At 48.2% G+C, this 21,922-nt stretch overlaps 1 protein-coding gene across 1 annotated transcript; it reads left to right on the plus strand.

The window, feature by feature from the left end:
- Positions 1–324: 324 nt before the first annotated feature.
- On the plus strand, positions 325–21,703 carry Ctsh (cathepsin H). Its single transcript, XM_021207116.1, has 12 exons — positions 325–672; positions 6,099–6,130; positions 7,135–7,240; positions 8,139–8,209; positions 9,927–10,031; positions 10,235–10,321; positions 11,121–11,176; positions 12,939–13,020; positions 14,449–14,517; positions 17,804–17,910; positions 20,523–20,648; positions 21,296–21,703. Exons 1-12 carry the CDS (start codon positions 588–590, stop codon positions 21,369–21,371), a joined length of 1,002 nt encoding a protein of 333 aa, XP_021062775.1. The 5' UTR covers positions 325–587; the 3' UTR covers positions 21,372–21,703.
- The last annotated feature ends 219 nt before the right edge of the window (positions 21,704–21,922 follow it).

Raw genomic sequence — 21,922 nt, forward strand, 5'->3', positions numbered from 1 at the left:
TTCGTCGAGGCAATGATACAAGTGGGAATAACTTGGCCTCCATTCGTGCCAGGTATGAGTGCCAGGCCTGGTGTTGTGTTGCCTGAATTCCCCTTTCTCCTTTAGAGGAATCCTAGCAAGAAGGGCTCCTTAGTACAAAAAAAAAAAATGCTTTGTCTGTTTATTTTATATGTGGACCTTAAATGTATCATTTCCTCCTTCAGACTTGGAAAGTAACGAAAATGGCCAGGTAAGTAAAGTGTGGCTTCCTCGGAAGCAACCCAAATGCCTGTTGGGGATGAGCAGTCCAGACAGCCCTCTGGTTAAGTCATTCCAAGCTGTAGGGAAGGCCAGGGAGCTACGGTTCAAGAAACCAGAGATGGGGACAGACAGGAAACTGGAGATTAGGCTGTGCTTCCTCCCACTTGGCAGGGACAGCCTTCAGGGTCAGACTCTGAGAACCCTTCTTCCCAAGAACGAGAGTGTAATGGCCACAGGGGGCAGGAGAAGAGCCAGCATCACCTAGGCGGAGGCCAGCGTCGCCCCACCTCCTTCCCACAAGCTGGGCTCAGAGGGCACTGGGTGGGACCGGGCAGTTGAGCGCCAAGATGTGGGCTGCGCTGCCGCTGCTGTGCGCTGGGGCCTGGCTGCTGAGTACCGGGACCACCGCCGAGCTGACCGTGAACGCCATAGGTACGAGGGAGAAAGCAGGGCGCCGGGCTCTGGGACACCGGAAGGGAAACGGGGAGCTTCGGGTTAGTCTCGGGGGACAAGCGTCTTGCGTGATCCGAGGAACAGGCTGGCTCAGATCTAGATACAGAAGCCTTGGGACCCCTTCGGCCCGACAGCTGGGACAGCTGAGGGCACAAAACTTTCCTGTCCCACCACGGGAGGGAGCGGGACATCCCAGCCTGTACTTTCCGTGGACTTGGCCTCCCCGGGGATCGCCTTGCCTGAGTTATTAGTCCGACTGTGCCGCCCCGGGGATCGCCTAGCCTGGGTTATTAGTCCGACTGTGCCATGCTGCGGTGACTCGCTGCCCTGCGGAACACGGGGCCCCCACAGCAGTTTTAACCCTAGCGTCTGTGGTGTGCCTGGAAAAAGCTGGCTCGGGAAAGTCGCCTCAACTCTTGGCAAAGTGCGACCGCAGGACGAACTTTGTGGGACGAACACGGCTACGGGTAGCTGGTTCTAATAGATGTATATTTATGGAGAGTGAAGACAGAAGTTAAATGATTTTCGGGTGCAGCTCTTCTCCCTCCCCACCACCACCAACAACCACCCTGTGCGCAAGCCAGCCATTTTTAAGTGTGAAGAGCCCTTCAATCAAAGCCCCTGGCTCGAGAGAGTAGGTGCTGGTCTGGGATTTCCTAGCCCTGCTGAAGGTCCTTCGGCGGGACACACAAAACTTCCTTTTTAAAAATGATTTTATTGGCATGTATTAATTGTACTTAATAGTAAGTTTCATTATTACATTTTCATGGGTGTTTATAATACATCCTGATCATATTTCAGCCTTCATTACCCTCTGTTGTTCCCCCTCCCATTTCTACTTCCTCTTCCCAGCTTGTCCCTTCTCTTTCTTTTTGGTTTTGTAACTCACTGGAACAGGTCTAGGGCTTTCAGAGAGGGATAAATGCCACATAGCAAATTCATATTGCTGACTTGGGTCTCTGGGGATCTCCCGGGGCAACATGGAGACATCCCAAACTCAGAGGGTATCAGCGAATCAGTCTATATCTCTCTCCTCAATCTCTCTCTCTCTCTCTCTCTCTCTCTCTCTCTCTCTCTCTCTCTCTCTCTCTCTCTCTCTCCCTCCCTCCCTCCCATCCTCTCGCTCCCTCTTCCTCTCCCCCCTCCCCCTCCCCTTCTCTCCTCATTCCTCCCTCCTTCATATCTTTCTGTGACCCTCTGGGCTTTATTAGGGTTATCAAAAACACGGTCACCTTATCTTACCAGCAACTATACCACTGAAGAAAATGTATCTTTCCTTCCGCCTCCGCCCCACCCCCACCCTCTGAAACTATTAACTACCTATAAATCCTCAGGCAGGGATGGGACCCTGTGAGCTCCTCCAGTCTTTTGGGGTTTCTGTTTTTAATTCATTTACTAGCCAAGGATGACCTTGAACTCCTGATCTTCTTGTCTCTATCCTCCAAGAACTGAGATTACAGGCATGTGCCAAACCCTAGATAAAAACGTTCGTTTTCAAGAGATAGCTCAGTCTGTGAAGCCCTTAGTATACAGGTCTGAGAGCCAGAGTTCTTATCCCCCAAACTATGTAAAAGCTGGCCAGACATAGCAGCTACCTGTAATCACATTACTCAGAAGGCAACAGTGGAAGGGTTTGGGGGTAAACGGTCTAGCTAGACTACCTAGAATCGGTGAGCTCTGGGTTCAATTAAAGACCCCTGCCTCAGTAAAGTGGAGTGCAAGAGAGGAAAACTTGGGACATTTCTGTGAGTACACAGTGCACCGTACACTGCGCGTGCACTGTGCACACACGTGTAAAAAAATAAATTGATGAAATGAATTTCATTTAAATCAGAGTAAGCTTGGGATGGGTCTGAGGTCCTCTGTGTTTTCATCCACCATCACTGAAGAATTCTGTGGCTTTCTTCCTCTTGCTGGTTTGGAAACCACCACCACCACCACCACCACCACCACCACCACCACCACCACTCCCAAGCCCCCGAAAGCGGCACAAGTTAACTGTAAATCCTGCCTGCTTCGAAACCTGGTCCTGGCCTGAGATTTGTCTTCTCTGAAGGCCTCAGCCACACAGCAGACCATGAACCTGGGTTTGGAATCCCCTGCACCCCCTCAGGCCTTGTCTTAAGGAATTGTGATCCCCTCCCTGCCCCCCTTATGGTCCTGACTTAGCTTCTGGAGCAAGGCTGGGGCTTTTAGATAGAGATGTAGCTGCCACACAGCAATGACCTTCATATTGCTGTGTTGGCACAGATCCCTAGGAATTCCCCTGGGGCAACATGGAACCATCCCAAGTGACCTGGACGCAGACGTGCCAGTGAAATCAGACGACTAGACCCTTTACTTCCAAACTAGCCGTCTGACCAGATTACAGATGCCTGTAATTCGGGGCTAAAGCATAAAGATTGTGAATTCAAGGCTAGCCTGGGCTAAACACACATACAAAAGATACACTTCCACTCAAGTTTTACTTTTTTAGGTTTAACAATGACTTTTTTTTTTTTTTTTTGGTTTTTCGAGACAGGGTTTCTCTGTGTAGCCCTGGCTGTCCTGGAACTCACTCTGTAGACCAGGCTGGCCTCGAACTCAGAAATCCACCTGCCTCTGCCTCCCAAGTGCTGAGATTACAGGTGTGTGCCACCACTGCCTGGCCAACAATGACTTTTCATAGTGTAAAATATATTTGGAAAAAAAAATCAAGGTCTTCATAATAATTTTGACTATTGCTTAATCTAGAATAATTTTATAATGATTAGGAAGCAAAAATAATTTTGATTGAAGTTTTGTGTTGCAGAAAAGGAGATAGGGTAATTTAAGTATTCTTTCTTAGGCTAAACTTGTGTGAGACAGAAAGGCAGGTGTTCAAGGAGGAAAAAAAATGCATAAAATATTCAACTCTTTTGTTGTTGCTGTTGGTGGTGGAGTTTTGAGGTAGCCCAGACGACCATTGAATCCCTCCAGACCCTCCTTCCTCAGCTTCCCCAGAGCTAGAATCAACAAGCTTCTACCTCCACAACCAGCAAGGTATCCAGCTCTTGTGTTTCTGTGTAAGGCAGTATATGTATGTATGTTCTCACGTATGAACTCACATGCGTGTAGATACGTGTGGGTGCCCAAGGTTAATATCAGGAACCTTCCTTGATTGTTCTTCTACCTTCTTCATTGAAGCCACGTCTGTCAGTCAAACCAATTTGGTTAGTGCTGCCAAATGCACTCTGGGTATCCCCTGGCCCGGTCACCCCGGACTGGAACTACAGGTTTGCGTCCACATTCGACTGGCATTTAATAGGTTCTGTAGATCCAAACTCCAGCCCTCTTGCTTTCATGGCTAGTGACTTAACTGTTCGGCCATCTCCCCAGCCCAGGTCTTGTTTTCAAATGTCAATATTTAACCTAAAGGGCCAATGAGATGGCTCAGAAAGGAAAGGTGCTTGCTACCAGGTCTAACACCTTGAGTCCAGTTCCCAGAATCCGCATGGTAGAGGGCAAGAACATGCTTCTGAATGTTGTCTCTGACCACCGTAGTCCCACCATGGTGTGTTCAGGTATAACATATGTACACATTGTAAAAAATAAAAATAAAAATTTAAAACATTAACAATAGGAGAGATGGCTCAGCAGTTAGGAGCACTGACTGCTCTTCCAGAGGTCCTGAGTTCAATTTCCAGCAATTACACGGTGGCTCACAACCATCTGTAGTAAGATAGGATGCCTTCCTCTGGTGTGTCTGAAGACAGCTACAGTGTACTCATATAAATAAAATAAATAAATAAATCTTTAAAACACGCACACATAATGCATTGGAACACATCTTTTGCAGGTACTTAAATTTAAAAATGGAAATTTTAGTGCTCGCTTCAGCAGCACATATACTAAAAATGGAAATTTTAAATTGTGTACAAGGAAGGATATAGCTAGAATCCACAAACACCTGGTTTGCTTGCTTTTGAAAAGTTTTATAGGAGACACAACCACACCCATTTCTTTTCCCATTACCTGTGGCTCCATTTAGGCAACAAAGATGAGTAATAACAGTAACCATAGACATTGCTAAAGGTAAAACAGTTACTCTCACTGGGCATGGCGGGGCATGTCTGTAACCCCACACTCAGGAGAGTAAGGCAAATGTATCCACGTCTTCAATTAACTGTATATTGAACTGTAATGGCAAAAGTACCCTGACCATTTAACTTGGATTTCAGTGAATTGCCATGATTGAACAGAGTCACGTAAATTGTACCCCATAAAACAATAAAATATCCCCAACACTCTAAAATTCTATTTCTGACTAGACATGAGAAAAAAAAAAAATCTGTTCACCCCAGACAGAGAAGCAGTGACAGACCAAAGTGACACACTACCAAAGTCCAACTTGATGAGCCAGTGAGTATTTTTGGGATGACTTACTGGAGTGTGGGTAAGGAGCTAGTTACAGGAACAGAAATAACAATGCTGCATCAACACAAATCCTCCCCAGAGCTGGAAATCTTTATTTTGAATGATCTCTGCTTTTCCGGGCAGTTGCTACCAAACTTGGAGACCTGGGTTGGATCCTTAGGATCCACTTGATGAAAGGAAAGATCTAACTCCCAAAAGCTAACTTCTGACACGTACACACACACATAAACACATATAATTTCAAACTTTTAAGTGTACCACTGATGGGGGTGTGGGTGTTCAGTGGGTAAAGTGCTTATGGCCCAAGTGTGAGGGCCTGAGTTCTGATCCCTAGCACCCACACAAAACGTCAGATGTGGGGCGCATACCTAGAACCCCAGAGCTGAAAGAAAGAGACAGAAGGACCCCAGGCTTTCTAGCCAGCCCGTATAGCCAAATAGCTGAGCTCCGGGCTCTTCCAGACACTCTGTCTCAAGAAATAAGGTAGAGAGGGGTGGGGGGAGAGAGAGGGAGAGAGAGAGAGAGGCATCTAGTCAGCTCTGGCCTTCACATGTGCACACAAGGTTACACACCTCCCCCACATACCACTTATAAATAGCAGTTTCTCAAAATTTCTTGTGGCAATCAAGCAGAAAGAGTTTGAGTTCCTTTTTACACTCAAGCTTTAGATAACGCACCTCAACCTCCACTTTGGTATTTTTGTGAATGCAAATCAGCTAAGTGTGGTGGCACACACTTTTAATTCCTGCCCTCTGAGGCAAACGCGGGCAGATCTTTTTTTTTTTTTTTTTTGCAGGCAGATCTCTGAGTTTGAGGCTAGTAGAGACTACCGAGCAAGACTCTGTCTCAAAATAATAATAACAGTAATAATAATAATAATAATAATAATAATAATAATAATAATAAATTAATAAAATGCAAATCAGCTCTCCAGTGCCCTACTAGGCTGTAGACGCAACAAGATCACGAGGCATGTGCAAACCTAACTCTTTTTCTTTTTTTCTTCACAGAAAAGTTTCACTTTAAGTCATGGATGAAACAGGTCAGTGACCAACTTCTTCTTTTGAAGTTTTTCTTGTCACAAAGCTTCCAGTTAGCAAACTGAACTGTAACAGATTTGAGACAAAAGAGTACTTTTCCAAACTGCTCTGTCTGTCCCGGGTCTTTCCATGATGCGAACTGGCCAAACTCCAGGAAGGAGACAGTGAAGTGCTGCCCAGTGATGAGCCTGGCAGAAGCCTTCCCTGCCTTCTCTTCATTACTGTGGTTTATCTTCAGAGCACTTTGCACAGTGGCTGGAGAATTTACGGAGAGCATCAGTATGTACAGCTTTGAAAATGGTGGGTCAGCCATACACTTGGCTCAGCAATGTGTCATGGTGTCTTGGCAGGTCTCCTCACTGGGGTCTCCTGAATTTTATTTATTTATTTATTTATTTATTTATTTATTTATTTATTTATTGGAGACAGGGTTTCTCTGTGTAGCCCTGGCTGTCCCGGAAGTCACTCTGTAGACCAGGTTGGCCTCAAACTCAGAAATCCACCTGCCTCTGCCTCCCAAATGCTGGGATTAAAGGCATGAGCCACCACCGCCTGGCTCTCCTGAACTCTTAACTGATGTCCTGACAGTTGCGTGAGCCTCATTCTGGCCACAGGTCCTTTGTAACTTCCTGATATTGGCAGTAGAGAACAAGAACGGAGTCTCATCTAACTGTAGATCTGTCCTGAGATAGTGGCAGAGTGAAACTCTCCATGGGCTGGGGATTCAGCTCAGTAGGTAGCATGCTTACGTAGCACGCGCAGAACTCCACTTTGATCCCCAGTGCCGTGTAATCTAGGCATGGTGACGCATGCCTGTAATCCCAGAACTTGGAAGGTAGAGGTAGGATAGGAATCTTAGATGTTCGTGATCATTTTGTCTAGGGACATTTGACATCAGCCTACATACGTGACACCCTGGAGGAGCGTTGAGGGGATGGGGACATCTCTAAAAAGACCCCCTCTGGCAAGTTTCACTCACCTATTCTCAGGACCTGTTTTGTTTTAGCATCAAAAGACGTACAGCTCGGAGGAGTACAACCACAGGCTGCAGATGTTTGCCAACAACTGGAGGAAGATTCAAGCCCACAACCAGAGGAACCACACATTTAAAAGTACTGGGAAGCCCTGATTCCTCCAGGCCTCTGGGAGAGGATGGGGCGGGAACACCTCAGATCTGGAAAGAAAATGAGTAGTGACATAGGCTGGATAAAAGGATCCGCTCAGGGCTAACAGGCGTGGAGAGCAGATACTCAGAATCAGAGGATGTCTTTGGGGAATCTCGAGTTCTGTACAGGATATAAATGTAGAGAAGCCTGCCCTACCCAACTGACATCGGAGGGTACAGCATGCACGACCGGGATCTGTCTGGGTTGCTGTGAGGCCTTGCCCCTCAGACTGCTCTGAGGCCACGAGCAGTCTCTGCCCTCATCTAGCTTCACTCCTGGTGAGGGTCTCTAGAAACACATCTAGCCTGATCACTGCGCTTGCTGAGGAATTTAGCAGCCCAGCTAAAGGGACTCTGGGCAGCAAGCGTGAGCTGAAAGGAAAACAGACGTTCTGTCTTTTTCTGTCGGGTACTAGCTTATAACCTTGGAGCAAGGGCTGACTTGGGTTGAAGTGGAACTGGCAAGTGTTGAAGCGGCTGGGTTGTACTGAACATTGGATACAGTGCAGACGGCCAGACATCTGCACAGATATGGCCACTCTTGACCTGGGTGTTCCTCAGCCTCACAGTGGGAACCTAAAACAGTGGGTGCCTACCTGCACCCCAGATCTACTTCATCCACCAGGAACTCTGGGGCGTGTCTGTCTGCCTGAATGCCTCAGAGGCACAGTATCAGTTGACCTTGCTATATTGAATCATACAAAATACAGAATTTTATAGAAGCCAAGCTGTAGCGGCTATAAAAAGAACACGGGCGAACAAGGACTCTTGTTTGTTAGTGATTCACTACGACCCTCTACTTCGCTGCGGCTTTGTTTAGTTTGGTTTCCCCTTTTGTTTTTCAGTGGCATTGAACCAGTTTTCAGATATGAGCTTTGCTGAAATAAAACACAAATTCCTTTGGTCAGAGCCTCAGGTTAGTGTACTTCCTTGTAAATAAATCTGGGTCTTTTCACTCAAACCTGTGAAGTAAACATTAAGCCTGTGTGCCTTGTTTCCAGCTAGATTGAGTCCTAACCCCAACCACGCCTGTGGGTGTAAGGGTGTCCTTTGGGGGATCAGAAGCATCCATCTCTTAGCAGCCCCTCAGTCCAGGCCTCTGGCTTTAACATGAACCCATAATCTAGAAGGAGCAGACAAAATACAGGTGCCCTGACGGGCGTGGTGGCACACGCCTTTAATCCCAGCACTTGGGAGGCAGAGGCAGGCGGATTTCTGAGTTCGAGGCCAGCCTGGTCTACAAAAGTGAGTTCTAGGACAGCCAGGGCTACACAGAGAAACCCTGTCTCGAAAAAAAAAAAAACCCAAAACAAAACAAAACAAAAAAAAATTCAGGTGCCCACTTAAAAGTAAATTTCATACAGACTTTTTATTTAATATCCCAATTGCAGTTTCATTTCCGTCCTCTCCTCCCATCCCCCTTCGACCTCCCCTCTCCCCAGACCCCAATCCACTCCTCTGTTTCTCTTCAGAAAAGGGTAGGTCTTCCATGAATATCAACCAGCCATGGCATATCAAGTTGCAGCAAGACGATGGCCTGGATCTTGATATGTAACCAAGGCTAACCTTGAACACCTGATCCTCCTGCATCCACTTCAAAAGTGCTCGGTGGATGATACCACACTCAAATTTTCACTTCTCATTCCCTTTTGTATGTGTGTATGTGAATGTGTACTTGAACGTGTGTGTGGTGTATGCATGTGCTTGGTTGATGCGCGTGTGTATGGCGTATGTGTGTGTTGTATGCGTATATGTGGTATATGCATGTGTGTGATGGATACACCCATGTAGTGGATGCCTGTGTGGATGCGTGTGTGAGTGCACTGGTCCACACACCGACATGTGCACATGAGAGGCCACAGTTAACATCCCTGTCTTCCTTCAATGTTCTCCACCTTATTTTTAAAAGATTTTTTTGCCGGGCCTGGTAGCGCAGGCCTTTAATCCCAGCACTCGGGAGGCAGAGGCAGGNGGATTTCTGAGTTCGAGGCCAGCCTGGTCTACCAAGTGAGTTCCAGGACAGCCAGAGCTATACAGAGAAACCCTGTCTCGAAAAACCAAAAAAAAAAAAAAAAAAGATTTTTTTTTTGTGTGTATTTAGGGGTGCATGTATATGTGTCTGTGCATATATGTTTATGCCATATGTATGTAGGTGCCCATAGAGGCCAGAAGATGAAGTTATAGTTGTTAGCTACCTAATGTGGGTGCTGGTAACCAAACCCAGATCCTCTAGAAGAACGGCCAGTGCCCTCAGCTGCTGAATGCTGAGCCATCTCTCCAGTCCCTTCACCATTTTTATTTTTTTCACACAAAGTCTCATGCAACCTCAAACTCTTTATGTAAACTAGGCTGGCCTTAGACCCATCTGCCTCTGCCTCCTGAGTGCTAGGATTAAAGGTGTGTGCCACAACCACCTAACTTCCACCCCAACCTGGAACGCACCTGTTCAGCTAGGATCTGCCTGTCTCCCGCCCCACCCCCAACACTAGGGTCACAAAGTCACATAGCTATGGAGATCCAGGTCCTCATTTTCAAACAACAAACACTTTGCCCACAGAAGCGCCTACCCCAGACCTTTCAGTCCTTTTCGACGATTATATTTTCCTTGAAAAGAACGTATTTGGTTGTTTCAGAATTGCTCAGCCACCAAAAGTAACTACCTCCGCGGTACTGGCCCCTACCCCTCCTCCATGGACTGGAGGAAGAAAGGAAATGTCGTTTCGGCAGTGAAAAATCAGGTACCCAAGGCAGTCCCTACATCTTCCCTCCAAAAGAGCCATGCTGTCAAACTTCGTACTAGGATGGAGAATGCAGATGCTCACAGCACCTCTGCGAGTGCAAGGCTCGGGGTGTCACTGCTTTGTGGGTCCCACACTGGTGGGTGGAGCTGTGTCCTGAGGGCACATTCATTGACTCCCTCTACTCTGTGTGTTCTCTCTAGGGGGGCTGTGGCAGCTGCTGGACTTTCTCCACCACGGGGGCCCTAGAGTCAGCTGTGGCTATTGCCAGTGGGAAAATGCTGCCTTTGGTAAGAAGTCAGCCGCAGGCCATCCCCTACAGAACAGACCACCTCTCAGCACGGGGCCTGGGCCTTCAGGCTCCTTCATGGTGTCAGCCAAGATTATGATTTGCATTGGATCTCATGGTCCCAACCTTGATGGCATTTAGCCTGAGAAGCTCAGCTAATGTCTTCCCAAAAAGAATGGGAGTGAGGAAAGGCTCCAAGGGCTTCTTCCTGAGTCACTGCGGGTGTTCACATTCCTCAGTTTTTCAGCCTGGTACTTTACCAATAAGAGCTCTGGACAGCACTGCCTAGGAGATACCCATTCTAGGAGCTAGGTCCTTTCCCATGCTTTGGTATCTTCATGCAGGGGAGAACTAGGGCCTATCTGTCTATCCATGAACCCCCAAGGGAAGGGTCTCACAAGTGACAGAACTGTCCCACTGTATAAGGAAGAGAGAAGTCAGGAGTGATGGGGCAGTGGCTCTGAACCTGACCCCTCTCCCTCTAGTACAGTTCCTTGAGATGCACAGTGCATATTGTGTATACCTCTACAGGACAAGTGCTCAATAGGGAGGAAGGCCTATTTGTGCCCTCCCACCTGCTTGGCAGCCAGGTCATTTTTGAGCACCCCTTCCTCCAGCATGTGCCAGCTGCAGGGCAGATACTCTGTGATATTCCAAGATCATACAGGATCGCCACCACACAACACTAATTAGGCCACAAATGTAAATGGGCTAGTGAATGCCGTCACTTCACAACAGCACCTCCAGGGACTCCCAGCCATCTCCTCACCTCCTCACGGGGTCTGTGCTTCCTCCTCTAGGCTGAGCAGCAGCTGGTGGATTGTGCCCAGGCCTTCAACAATCATGGCTGCAAAGGGTATGTTAGGGAGTGGGAGCGCTCCCCCCTTCTCATCTCCCTCATTTGCTGCTGTCTATTTAGTAGTAGCTAGAGTCATGAAATCCCATTCACCCCCGTGGGTAGAGAATCGAAGGATCTCGCAGCTGAAGGTTTAGGGCTAAGAGTCCAGCCTCCTTCCAAGATGTCACCAGGCCCCCTGCACAGCATGGTCAGCTTCACTAATCACCAAACCTTCAGGACATGTGACCAACAGGACATGTGACCAACAGGACATGTGACCAAAAGAATCAATAGAGGAAGAAGCACACCGCCCTCCAAACCCCGATTCACACGTGGAGGACGACTAATAGGCCTTTAGACAGGTTCCCTGAAGCACAGCTGCCCGAGTCTCGAGAGCTCTGAGAGGTTCGGAAATGTGTCCGTGCATAAAGCTGTACTGTGCCAGCTTTTTGGTCATCCTCTTAGTAAGTTACTAGGAAGCAGCTCCCATTTTCACAGTGACACTTACCCGCCTCTCTTTGTCCACGTGAGCTGATCTCTGTTTGTGTGGTTAGGCAGGTTAGATGGTTAGATGGGTGTATCACATGCAGAAAGTGAAGCCGGGCGTGGTGGCGCACGCCTTTAATCCCAGCACTCGGGAGGCAGAGGCAGGCAGATTTCTGAGTTCTAGGTCAGCCTGGTCTACAGAGTGAGTTCCAAGACAGCCAGGGCTACACAGAGAAACCCTGTCTCGAAAATATATATATATATATATATATATATATATATATATATATATATATATATATATATGCAGAAAGTGCCCCCCTGGGGTCCTCGAGGGCATAGTCTCAGCCTTGACTTCCCATCAGACCCACGTGCCCTCACTGCTCCTCAGGGGACATCTCATGTGCCATCTTCTCTAGCAGTAGTGACTAACTAGCAGGGTCTCTTGCAGAAAGCCATGTCCTAGCCCGAGTCCAGGGCTGATGCTACAGCCTGCCGGGTGCTACACTTTCCCCTCACTTTTTGTCTCTTTCTTCTGTCCATCTTCGACCTGCCCGTGCATGGCAAGAGGCTGACTCCCGGCCACACTGGAGTCCCCCACCATCTTTTGAAGTCTGTTTGCTTCGGTTCCTGACATGACTGCCGTTTTCTTTTCAAGTTCCAGTTCCCACCGTAGGCCCCTGTGACCCAAGAGACAGTAGAGCACACAGAGATGACAGACATTCCTCGGAGTTGTAGAAGCCACACACGAGCATGTCATAGGTCGGGTGTTAACACAGGCTATAGGGAAAAGAGCAAAGGCTTCACAAAGCCGCATCTGCTGAGTGATTTATTGGTTGATCGGTTAGTTCTGTTGGTTTGTTGGTGGGAGGTAGTAAGATAGGAAAGACTGACCTTTAGAATTTTTAAAGTCTGAATTCAGACTGTGGCCCCGGCATGGTGGTAGCTACCACCTGGGGCCAACATGAAGGGTCAGGCAGGCTGTCTGTGGAACGGTCGCCATGAGGAAGCCTGGAACGGTCGCCATTGTGGTGATGGTGATTCCTTCTGCCTCCTGAGGGGCTGCCTGCTTCTCCTGACAGAGGCCCCTGTCCCAGAGGGGCACTTGTGGCTCACTCAGACTCCAGTGGCTGAGACCATGGCTGATCTCTCAGAAACCTCTGCCCCTGGAATGTGCCCTACCAAGACCCCAGTGATCTGGGCAAGGGCAAACATCGCCAAGCTTCAGCCCCGAGGACCAGTCCTGTCTGTGAGGCAAGACCCAGAAGCGCTTATGAGTGTGTCCTTCTTTCAGAGGTCTCCCCAGCCAGGCCTTCGAGTACATCCTGTACAACAAGGGCATCATGGGAGAAGACAGCTACCCTTACATAGGCAAGGTAACTGTGGGTGGTCTCGGCTGTGTCTCTTCCTGCTGCCATTCAAATTGGGAGCCTTTGTGGTGCTTGCTCGTACCCTCTGCTCTTACCAGGAATCTCTTGTCAATCTTGTAGCATCAACTCTCTTTCATGAATGCCCTTCTTCAGGGCATTCATATTGCCGTATTCCTTTGTGGTTCCACTGGTCCACCGTGTCCACCTCCATCCAGAATTTGGCCTCTTCATCAGGAAACACCCATCTGCCCTCACCCTGGGTCTCTCTGACCAGCTCAACCTACATACCTACCTTGGTCACAGGCCAGGTCTTTCCCTACCAACTGCCAGATCCCACAAACCACATCCCTGTCCCCAGTTTCTGTCTGATCTCTGCCTGCCTCTGGTCAGCACTGTCCCCTGGACTGGTCCTCCAATCCTGCTACATGGGGTTCAATTCAACTTCTCTTTCTTGATTTCCTTGGGCTGCTGGTTCAGGTCCTTCCTTGGACTCTGACCAAGTACTATGTGTATGTCCGAGCCAGCACAGAAGTCTCTCCTGCTCCTTCTAAGTCCCTCTGGAGTGCCACTGTCAGCAAGCCTATGGTGCATGCAAGTTGCTTAGAAAATGCCTTCAAGCCGGGCGTGGTGGCGCATGCCTTTAATCCCAGCACTTGGGAGCCAAAGGCAGGCGGCGGATTTCTAAGTTCGAGGCCAGCCTGGTCTACAGAGTGAGTTCCATCCAGGACAACCAGGGCTACACAGAGAAACCCTGTCTCGAAAAACCAAAAAAACAAAAAAAGAAAGAAAGAAAATGCTTTCAATGATCATGGGGAGAATGTGACCTCAGCTGATGGCTAAACAACTCTCTTTTTTGTTTTTAATTAATTAATTTTTTTTACACTCCATAGTTTATTTCCCCCTGCAGTCCACCCTATGACTGTTCCACATTCCATACCTCCTCCCCACCCCCACCCCACCTGACCTCTAAACTCCCTGGGGCCTCCAGTCTTTTGAGGGTTAGGTGCATCATCTCTGAATGAACTCAGACCCGTCAGGCAGTCCTCTACTGTATGTGTGTTGGGGACCTCATATCAGCTGGTGCATGCTGCCTGTTTGGTGGTCCTGTGTTTGAGAGATCTCGGGGGTCCAGATTAATTGAAACTGCTGGTCCTCCTACAGGGTCACCCTCCTCCTCAGCTTCTTTCAGTCTTCCTTAATTCAGCCACAGGGGTCAGCTGCTTCTGTCCATTGGTTGGATGCAAATATCTGCATCTGACTCTTTAAGCTGCTTGATGGATCTTCCAGAGTGTGGTCATGCTGGGTCCCTTTTTCTGAGCACTCCTTAGCCTCAGTAATACTGTCAGGCCTTGGGACCTCCCCTTGAGCTGGATCCCACTTTGGAAGGTTAAGCATCTCTAATCTGTATTCTCTTCCCTATTTCACCCCGAACAGGATGGTCACTGCAGATTCAACCCCCAAAAAGCTGTTGCGTTCGTCAAGAATGTTGTCAACATCACACTCGTGAGTCCTGCGCCCATCTCTAACTAGGGAGTGTGTTCTGCTATGGAGGCCAAAAGAGCAGCTCTTCTGGGGAGCTTGTCACAGATGGAGGGATCTGGGTTACTGCTGACCCTGCTCACCATAAAGGCTATGGGGTGAAAGACAGGAAGGAATCATGGGGTGACAGGGGATGCTCTGGGTTCTGAATTACAAGTCTATAGGGAGCTTCATGCCTGTGGGTCTGTTTTCTTATCTAAAATGCAAGTGATAATCTCCACCATCCCTCTAGCATAGTAGTTCTCAACCTTCCTAATGCTGAAACCTTTTTTTTTTTTTTTTAATACGGTTCATCCTGTTGTGGTGACCTCCAATCTTAAAGTTAGTCATTGTTCCTTCATAACTTCATAATTTTGCTACTGATATGAACCATAAGGTAAATATCTGATATGTGACCCCTGTGAACTGATTAGTCATTCAAAAGCACCCCCATAAAGGGGTCGAGACCCACAGGTTGAGAACCTCTGCACTCGCTGCGGCTGGCCCAGGCAAGTCTGCATGTGGGGAGGTGAGGGGCATGCAAGTGTCAGTCAGGCCAGGCTAAGTAGGATCTGCTGCAGCCCCAGCCTTCCTCAAGTCTGAAAGGCACAGTGTGTCCCCACCCCTGTCACCTGCCTATAGCTTAGGCGGGGCTGTGTGTATCCTGTGCTGCTGGTCTCCCTTTCAGCACCCAGGCTGAGGGAAAGAGAGTAACCAGTCATTCCTCTAATAAGGTCCGCCACACCTCACCTTGAGTTTTCCTGGTAAGATAGTAACAGATGCCTGCTCACACCAGCTAGGGTACCAACAACAGACCAAAATAATCACATTGCACCCAAGTCTAGCTTGGTGAGCCTGTGAGTTTGTTGGGCTTACTTACAGGAATGGGAGTAACCTCAAAAAATGGCTGTGTCATCAAAATGTCCCATCTTAGAGATGATAGCAACTTCATATAGCTGCATAGATAGCACATGCTACCTCCTATGTACACTAGAACCTGCAGAGACCACATGAAGCCGGGTCAGAGTTTATATAGCCTTGACAGAGACTCAGAGGGGGTGATATCTGGAACCATAGGTGAGAGTCTCATGAACCTCCCTTCCCCCTCCTATGAGGGAACACCAGCAAGTCAAATCTTATTGAGCCTGATCAGGGTCACTCTAAGATGGTAATGTCTGTTATACTTGAAGGACAGCATTCCTGAGCACGCAGTCACACTCTGCTTTTCCAAGAGAACGTGTGAGCATGAATGAGTGGCCTCATGAGTCTGGGAGGCATGGGCTCAGTCAGGGAGGAGTGTGTATGATGTGAGAAACCTCCATGATGTATGCAGATGTGATGTGCAGTTAAGGGGGCAGGTGGCACAAACATGTACTTTCTTGAATGACAGCAGCTGCCATCCAATGGAAGGACATGCCAAGCTCCCCATAGCAATAACAGTTTGGAGTGATTAGAGGCAGCATAAAGCCACCCGATAGGCCTCATCTCCAAATAACCTACAACAGGAATGTGGTTATTACCTTCATTTGGTAGATGAGACAACTAAGTCTCAAAGGAGCTTTAAAAATGTGCCCAGGAGCTAAGAGGTGGGGCTGGATTTGAACTGAGGAATGTCACTTCAGAACTGGAATTAGCCACCTCAGCAACACAGCCCACTTCCTGCAATAGAAATATTATTGTCTCCTGAGAAGAAACCTGTTTTTTTTTTTTGTTTTTTTTTTTTTTAAATACACCCACCAAGAGTGGCCCTCTGGGCCACTGTACTCCACCAGGAAGTGAATGAAGCACTCAAAAGTTACCTTTTGTCTAGTTCCCGGGAAGACATGTCAGGAGCACAAGCAAAGCCCCAGAGAGCAGACCAGAACTCTCAGACAGGACCAGGGAAAGCAGTAGAAACAGTGCCAGCCACCGAGGTTCTTGCCCCAGAGCGGCAGGCCTCTGTGATCTCCTGTGCTCCCAAGAAGTCTAGCGGTACTTGGAAGGAACCCATTGCCTGAGCGAGGACACACCGAGTTCTGCACTCTGTCTCCTCTGGCGCTTTGCATCCCTTCTCTGAGCCCTGGCCTCAACTCACTGAATCTCCTGCATCATTTCCACTCCTAAGCATTTCGTTACCGTGGCTCCCTCTCAGTTTTTCCCAACTGGGATGCTGTAAAACACAGAGTATGGGAACCACTCACCTTGCCCTGGAGGGAGACTTTGGAGGTCTACCGGATGCTTCTGGCTGCTGCTATCCCCCTGCCTCCAAAAAGTCCCCATGACTCCCTTCTTGCTTTCCCCTACCAACGTGTGACAGATCCTACTCAGAAGGCTCAAGGCCTTGACTGGTCTTGTTTCCACCCCAGTACAGTTATTACCTATCCTTGGATCTGTAAGATCTCTGTTCCACTAGTGAGGTTCCCTAGATTGTCTTCCTGGATGTAGAGCTGAAGCGAGAGCATCACACTCAGTGGTCAGTTGTGACTGAGAGAATGAACGGCTGAACTATGTGTGAGGTTGTAAGGGAGACAAACGAGAGATTCCCAGACACTCGGAAAGGGAGGGCAAAGGCCGAAGCCACAAGGGAGCGAGTTTGGTTTGGGAGGAAGAACTATAAGCCAGATAAAAATCTAAATGATGTGTAGCTTAGTCATAGAATACTTGCTTAGTGTGCACGAGATTTAATCTTGGGTTTGATCCACCATCACAACAAAGACAAGGCATAGTGACATACATAACATGTTCCGTCCCCAACGATCTGTTTATTTTTACTTTTTGTTTTGTTTTGAGACGGTCTGTTATATAGCTCTGGGTGTTCTAAAACCCAACATGTAGACCAGAATGGTCTTGAACTCAGAGGTCCACCTGCTTCTGCTTCCCAGGTGCTAGGACTAAAGGTGTGGACCATCATGCCCTGTTTTAAAAGGTTTCTAAAAGAAAAAATTCATCCAAGCCAGGCATGGTAGGTAGTACAAGCCTGTAATCCCAGCACTTGAGAGATGGAGGCAGGAAGATCATCCGAGATCATCCTCAGGTTCAGGGCCACAAGTTTGAGCCCAGCCTGGACCATATATGACCCTATCTCAAAAAATAACAAAATTCAATCCAAAGTGTGCCAGCAAGCATAAGAAGGCGGAGTCTGCATTGCTGCTAAACATCAGGGGCCGTTGTCCCTCAAGGTCACCTGCACAACTCTGGACCTCCAGCCCCTACCTTCAGACAACAGGCCATATTCATGGAGGGGAGGTGGGAGATGCCCTGCATGTCTGTCAGCTCTTTCGTCTGTCCACAGAATGACGAGGATGCAATGGTAGAGGCTGTGGCTCTATACAACCCTGTGAGCTTTGCCTTTGAGGTGACATCAGATTTTATGATGTATAAAAGTGGCGTCTACTCCAGGTAAGCCGAGGGGGGAGTCAGAGGGAGACTAGATGAGACTGGATGGATCTCCTCAAACCCAGCACATGGTCTCAGTCTCAACCTAGACTCCTAATTAGATTCTTGTGAGACTTAGCGTCCCTCTCTTTGTCTCCTTCAGCTCTAAGTGTCAGGGACCAAGTCTGTCCCAGCAAAGAAAAGAGAGATAGTGAAGGATGCCACAGGCCCAGCCACGATGGCTAAGTCATGACTAAGGTCAAAATCCATGCCCAGAGCTCTGTGGTCATCTACAGAAGTGCTACATCCAGTCAAATATTTGAAGATAGGGTTGGAGATGCACCTCATTTGGTGAAGGTCTGCCTAGCAGGCAGCACACTCTGGGGTGGGTCCCTAGCAACACATAAATGGGGTGTGATGGTACACACCTAAAAAGTTGATGATCAAAAATGGGAAAGGAAAAATAGCTGCTTTCAGACATCAGAATTGTATGTTAGCGAGTTCACTACCTGGTTCTTCAGGAAGTCCATAGAGAGACCTTATCACCCAGAGCCTCATGGGTAGTAGGCAGTTGCTCTAAGGATGAGCTGCACCGTGTCCTCTCCCCCATAGCATGTTTAATATGGGATTTCTTATGTCCACACTCCCACGGCTGCCCATTTGGCAACAGGAATACATTCAGCAAGGAGTCTCTCTAGCTACTCCCCCTGCTCTCCAGGCTCCTTCATATTCTCTGTTCTCTAGCTACCCCTAGAATGTCCATGTTCTTCCAGGCTTTGCCCTCAGCCCTCTATGTAGCTGTCAGATACAATGATAAATCCACTGCCAACTATTTGATAGGAACATCCATGGCCCACCAAGCCCCTTCCAAGTATTAGACCCATGATGAGATCTGAGTATTATTAGACCCTGCCAATTCACCCTGGGTGACCATGGAGACCTCCAACCCTGCGTTCGCCTGCCCCAGGGCTCCTTGAAGGCATCTGTCTGTTAGCAGACCCACATCCCTGATGCTAAGTGAGAGGCCAGAGCCAACACAGGCTGCTCACTCTCCTCTCCTACCTATTCCAGACCCTCACCATCTTCTCTAGATGCTTCCTCATTGGCTTGTCCCTGACATCTGTCTCTCCTACAGTAGACATCCCGGCCTCTCCTCCATTTGGAACCAGAATCCTTCTGAAGTGCTTTTCTGGCTATGAAAATTTCTGTGTAAGGGAATATATATATATATATATATATATATATATATATATATATATTATTCATGTCTGTCCAAGTGTGCATGTATATGCATGTGAAGGCCAGAAGTCAACATAACTATGTTGGTGCACATGCACTTGTATGTGTATGTAGTGTGTGTATGTGGAGGTCAGAAGCCAATCTAAGGTGTCTTCCCTGATGACTTTCTTAGTTTTTGAGACAGGGTCTCTCACTAGCCCTGGTTAGTGCTCAATGGTTTAGCTAGTCTGGATGGCAAATGTGCTCCAGGAATTTGTCTGTCACCACGTCCCCAGCACTGGGATTCCAAAAGTAAGCTGGCTGGGAATCTGAACTCAGATCCTCAAGACTCCTGTGGCATACACCTTTACTCCCTGAGCCATCTTCCTAGCCCTGTGATGCCTTGGAGATAAATACCCAAGGCCTCCCTCCCCATGACCCAGGGTCTTAATTTGTCCTTGGTGATTTTGCTCCCCCCTTCCTCTGCACTCATCTGTCAACAAACCTCCCTTCTTGTCTCTCCTACAAAGCTCATTCTGCCCCTACTCCCTCACGTGAGCCATGCTCCTCAAGGAACCTTCACTGCCCACCCCACTGGTTTAGGTCCCGCTCCTTGGGGCCCCATCCCCTACTTAACTGGCACATCCCGGAGACCATTACAGAGCAGCTTCCTCTGCCATCTGCCAACTGCCAACTGCCCCCTACCAAACAAAGCTTTCTAAGAGCAGAGAGGGTCCTACTGTCTGTCGTTCAGCCCTGTATGGGACACATTCTGGTGACAGTTCCAAGTCTATTTAATTTCTGTATACCCTTGGGAATTTCTTTCTTTCTTCTCTCTTCTTTTTTTTTTTTTTTCCTTTTTCTCTGAGACATGGTTTCTCTCTGTAGCCCAGGCTGGTCTCTAACTCACAGAGCTCTACCTGCCCCTGCCTCCAGAGCACTAGGATTAAAGACTTACACCACCACACCCTTTCTTTGAATGCCCATTGAATCAACACGTGGCCACTGCAGTTTGTCTTCTTGAAGTCCTGGAGGTTTTCCACAGAGGCAAAGGGCTAGCCTACATATGTGTCCTAAGTACAAGGTTGTTTTTCGAAGGAACACAGAGGCAACAGAGCAGTGGCTGGATTCCAGTCGGGCACTGCAGCCTTACAGAAGTGCAAGCAGGGACACCTCCCCTTGCTGGGAATCACAAGTGTCCACCATGGAGTACAGAAGTGTCCACACCGAGTGGTTCCGTGTGGAGATCATTGAAGCAGAAGGGATGAGAACTGATGAGACTTGATGGCTCCATTATGGCTAAGCCATAGCTCCAATGGGAATCAGCCCTACAGCACTAAAGAGCCCTTGTTTGTGACAGTCCTTGCCTTTATCTGCCCTATACTCCAAGCCTTTAAAAATATCATTTTCTTTTCTAGTAAATCCTGTCATAAAACTCCAGATAAAGTAAACCATGCAGTCCTGGCTGTTGGCTATGGAGAACAGAATGGATTACTCTACTGGATTGTGAAAAACTCTTGGGGCTCCCAGTGGGGGAACAATGGGTAAGCCCATGTTGCTGATGTCTGAGGCGCTCCATGGTGGGAGGCATCACTACCTCAAAGTTAAAGAGTCTATGGGAGTTGGACAGCAAGCTCTACCAGGCCAGGAAAAGGGGAACATGAGAATGGAACCTTCACATGCCAAGGTCCCGTTAGCAAGACCCTCCCTCTCATAGGATCCCAGGTCCCAAGTCTGCAAAGGACAGGACACTAGTTAGTGTAATGAGGTCTGTAACTGAAGGTTACCGGCAGACCTCAACATCTTGCTGGGACAAAACCATCCTCTGGAAGGGTCTGAGAAATGAAACCTGTGACTTCGTTACAGTGAGTGACAGCCCCTCACCCCCACCCCCTTTGAATCAGGATGAAGAGACAGACACACACAACTGAAAAGGGGAGTTTTTGTTTTTAGGAAGTCATACTGGCTGTTAGATAGCTCTGTGAAGACCCAGACAGCAGCCAGAAGGGAACTTCCATCAGTTCTGGGGAGAAGTAGGCTATGCAAGGAGAAAAAGGAAGAATTTAGTTACAAAGCGAGGCCAGTCATTTCCTGCTGATAAAATAGCTGCCCTGTGAAGAAATACGGAGGGCCTAATCTCTCAAGTTTTGGTTTGCACCAGAACATTCCTCAATCCCTTCTCTCTGCCCAGGTACTTCCTCATTGAACGTGGGAAGAACATGTGTGGCCTGGCTGCCTGTGCCTCCTACCCCATCCCTCAGGTATAAGCCACAGCTGCACGGGCAACTGATTGGCAGACCAAGGGAGGAACTGGCCCTTCGACAAGAATGCCGCCCTGGAGAGAATTGTGCAGAAATCCACCCAGAGGCCCGCTCAATCCCGAGTCTAGACACCTAAAGACAGGAAGGACGAACTTGAACAGCGACAAGCCCACCCACGTGACACCATCGCCAGCCATACGCATTGATTGTGGTTTTTAAATAACCCAAACCCACATGGACCTAGAATCGTCTCTCTTTCCAGCTCTCTTCATGTACTGAGAGCCACAATGGCTACCTTTTCTAAGTTGTGCATTCAATAAACACACAGTAAATACCTCCCTGGGCCTAGGCCTCTAACTGACATTCAATTCCATCTCCCCGGACAGAGAAAGCATCTCTTGCTTGGAGTATGGTGCGGGTGCTGGTGCCTACCAGATGGAGATTCCCAAGAGGGAAAACAGGTTTAGAGATTCTGCTGTTTCCAAATCGGGGGGAGGAAGAATGGAGAAAACAAATAGGCCAGGATGTGGCAGAACCGGGGTAGGTAGTGCCAAATC

Source organism: Mus pahari, chromosome 10, assembly GCF_900095145.1.
Source record: "Mus pahari chromosome 10, PAHARI_EIJ_v1.1, whole genome shotgun sequence".
NCBI lineage: Eukaryota > Metazoa > Chordata > Mammalia > Rodentia > Muridae > Mus > Mus pahari.

Bases quoted from the DNA above. Each gene is read 5' to 3' on its own strand.
- Ctsh (XM_021207116.1), top strand. From the start codon at position 588: ATGTGGGCTGCGCTGCCGCTGCTGTGCGCTGGGGCCTGGCTGCTGAGT. The intron at 8,210-9,926 runs GTTAGTGTACTT...TGGTTGTTTCAG, and splicing joins TCCTTTGGTCAGAGCCTCAG to AATTGCTCAGCCACCAAAAG. The intron at 11,177-12,938 runs GTATGTTAGGGA...TCCTTCTTTCAG, and splicing joins AACAATCATGGCTGCAAAGG to AGGTCTCCCCAGCCAGGCCT.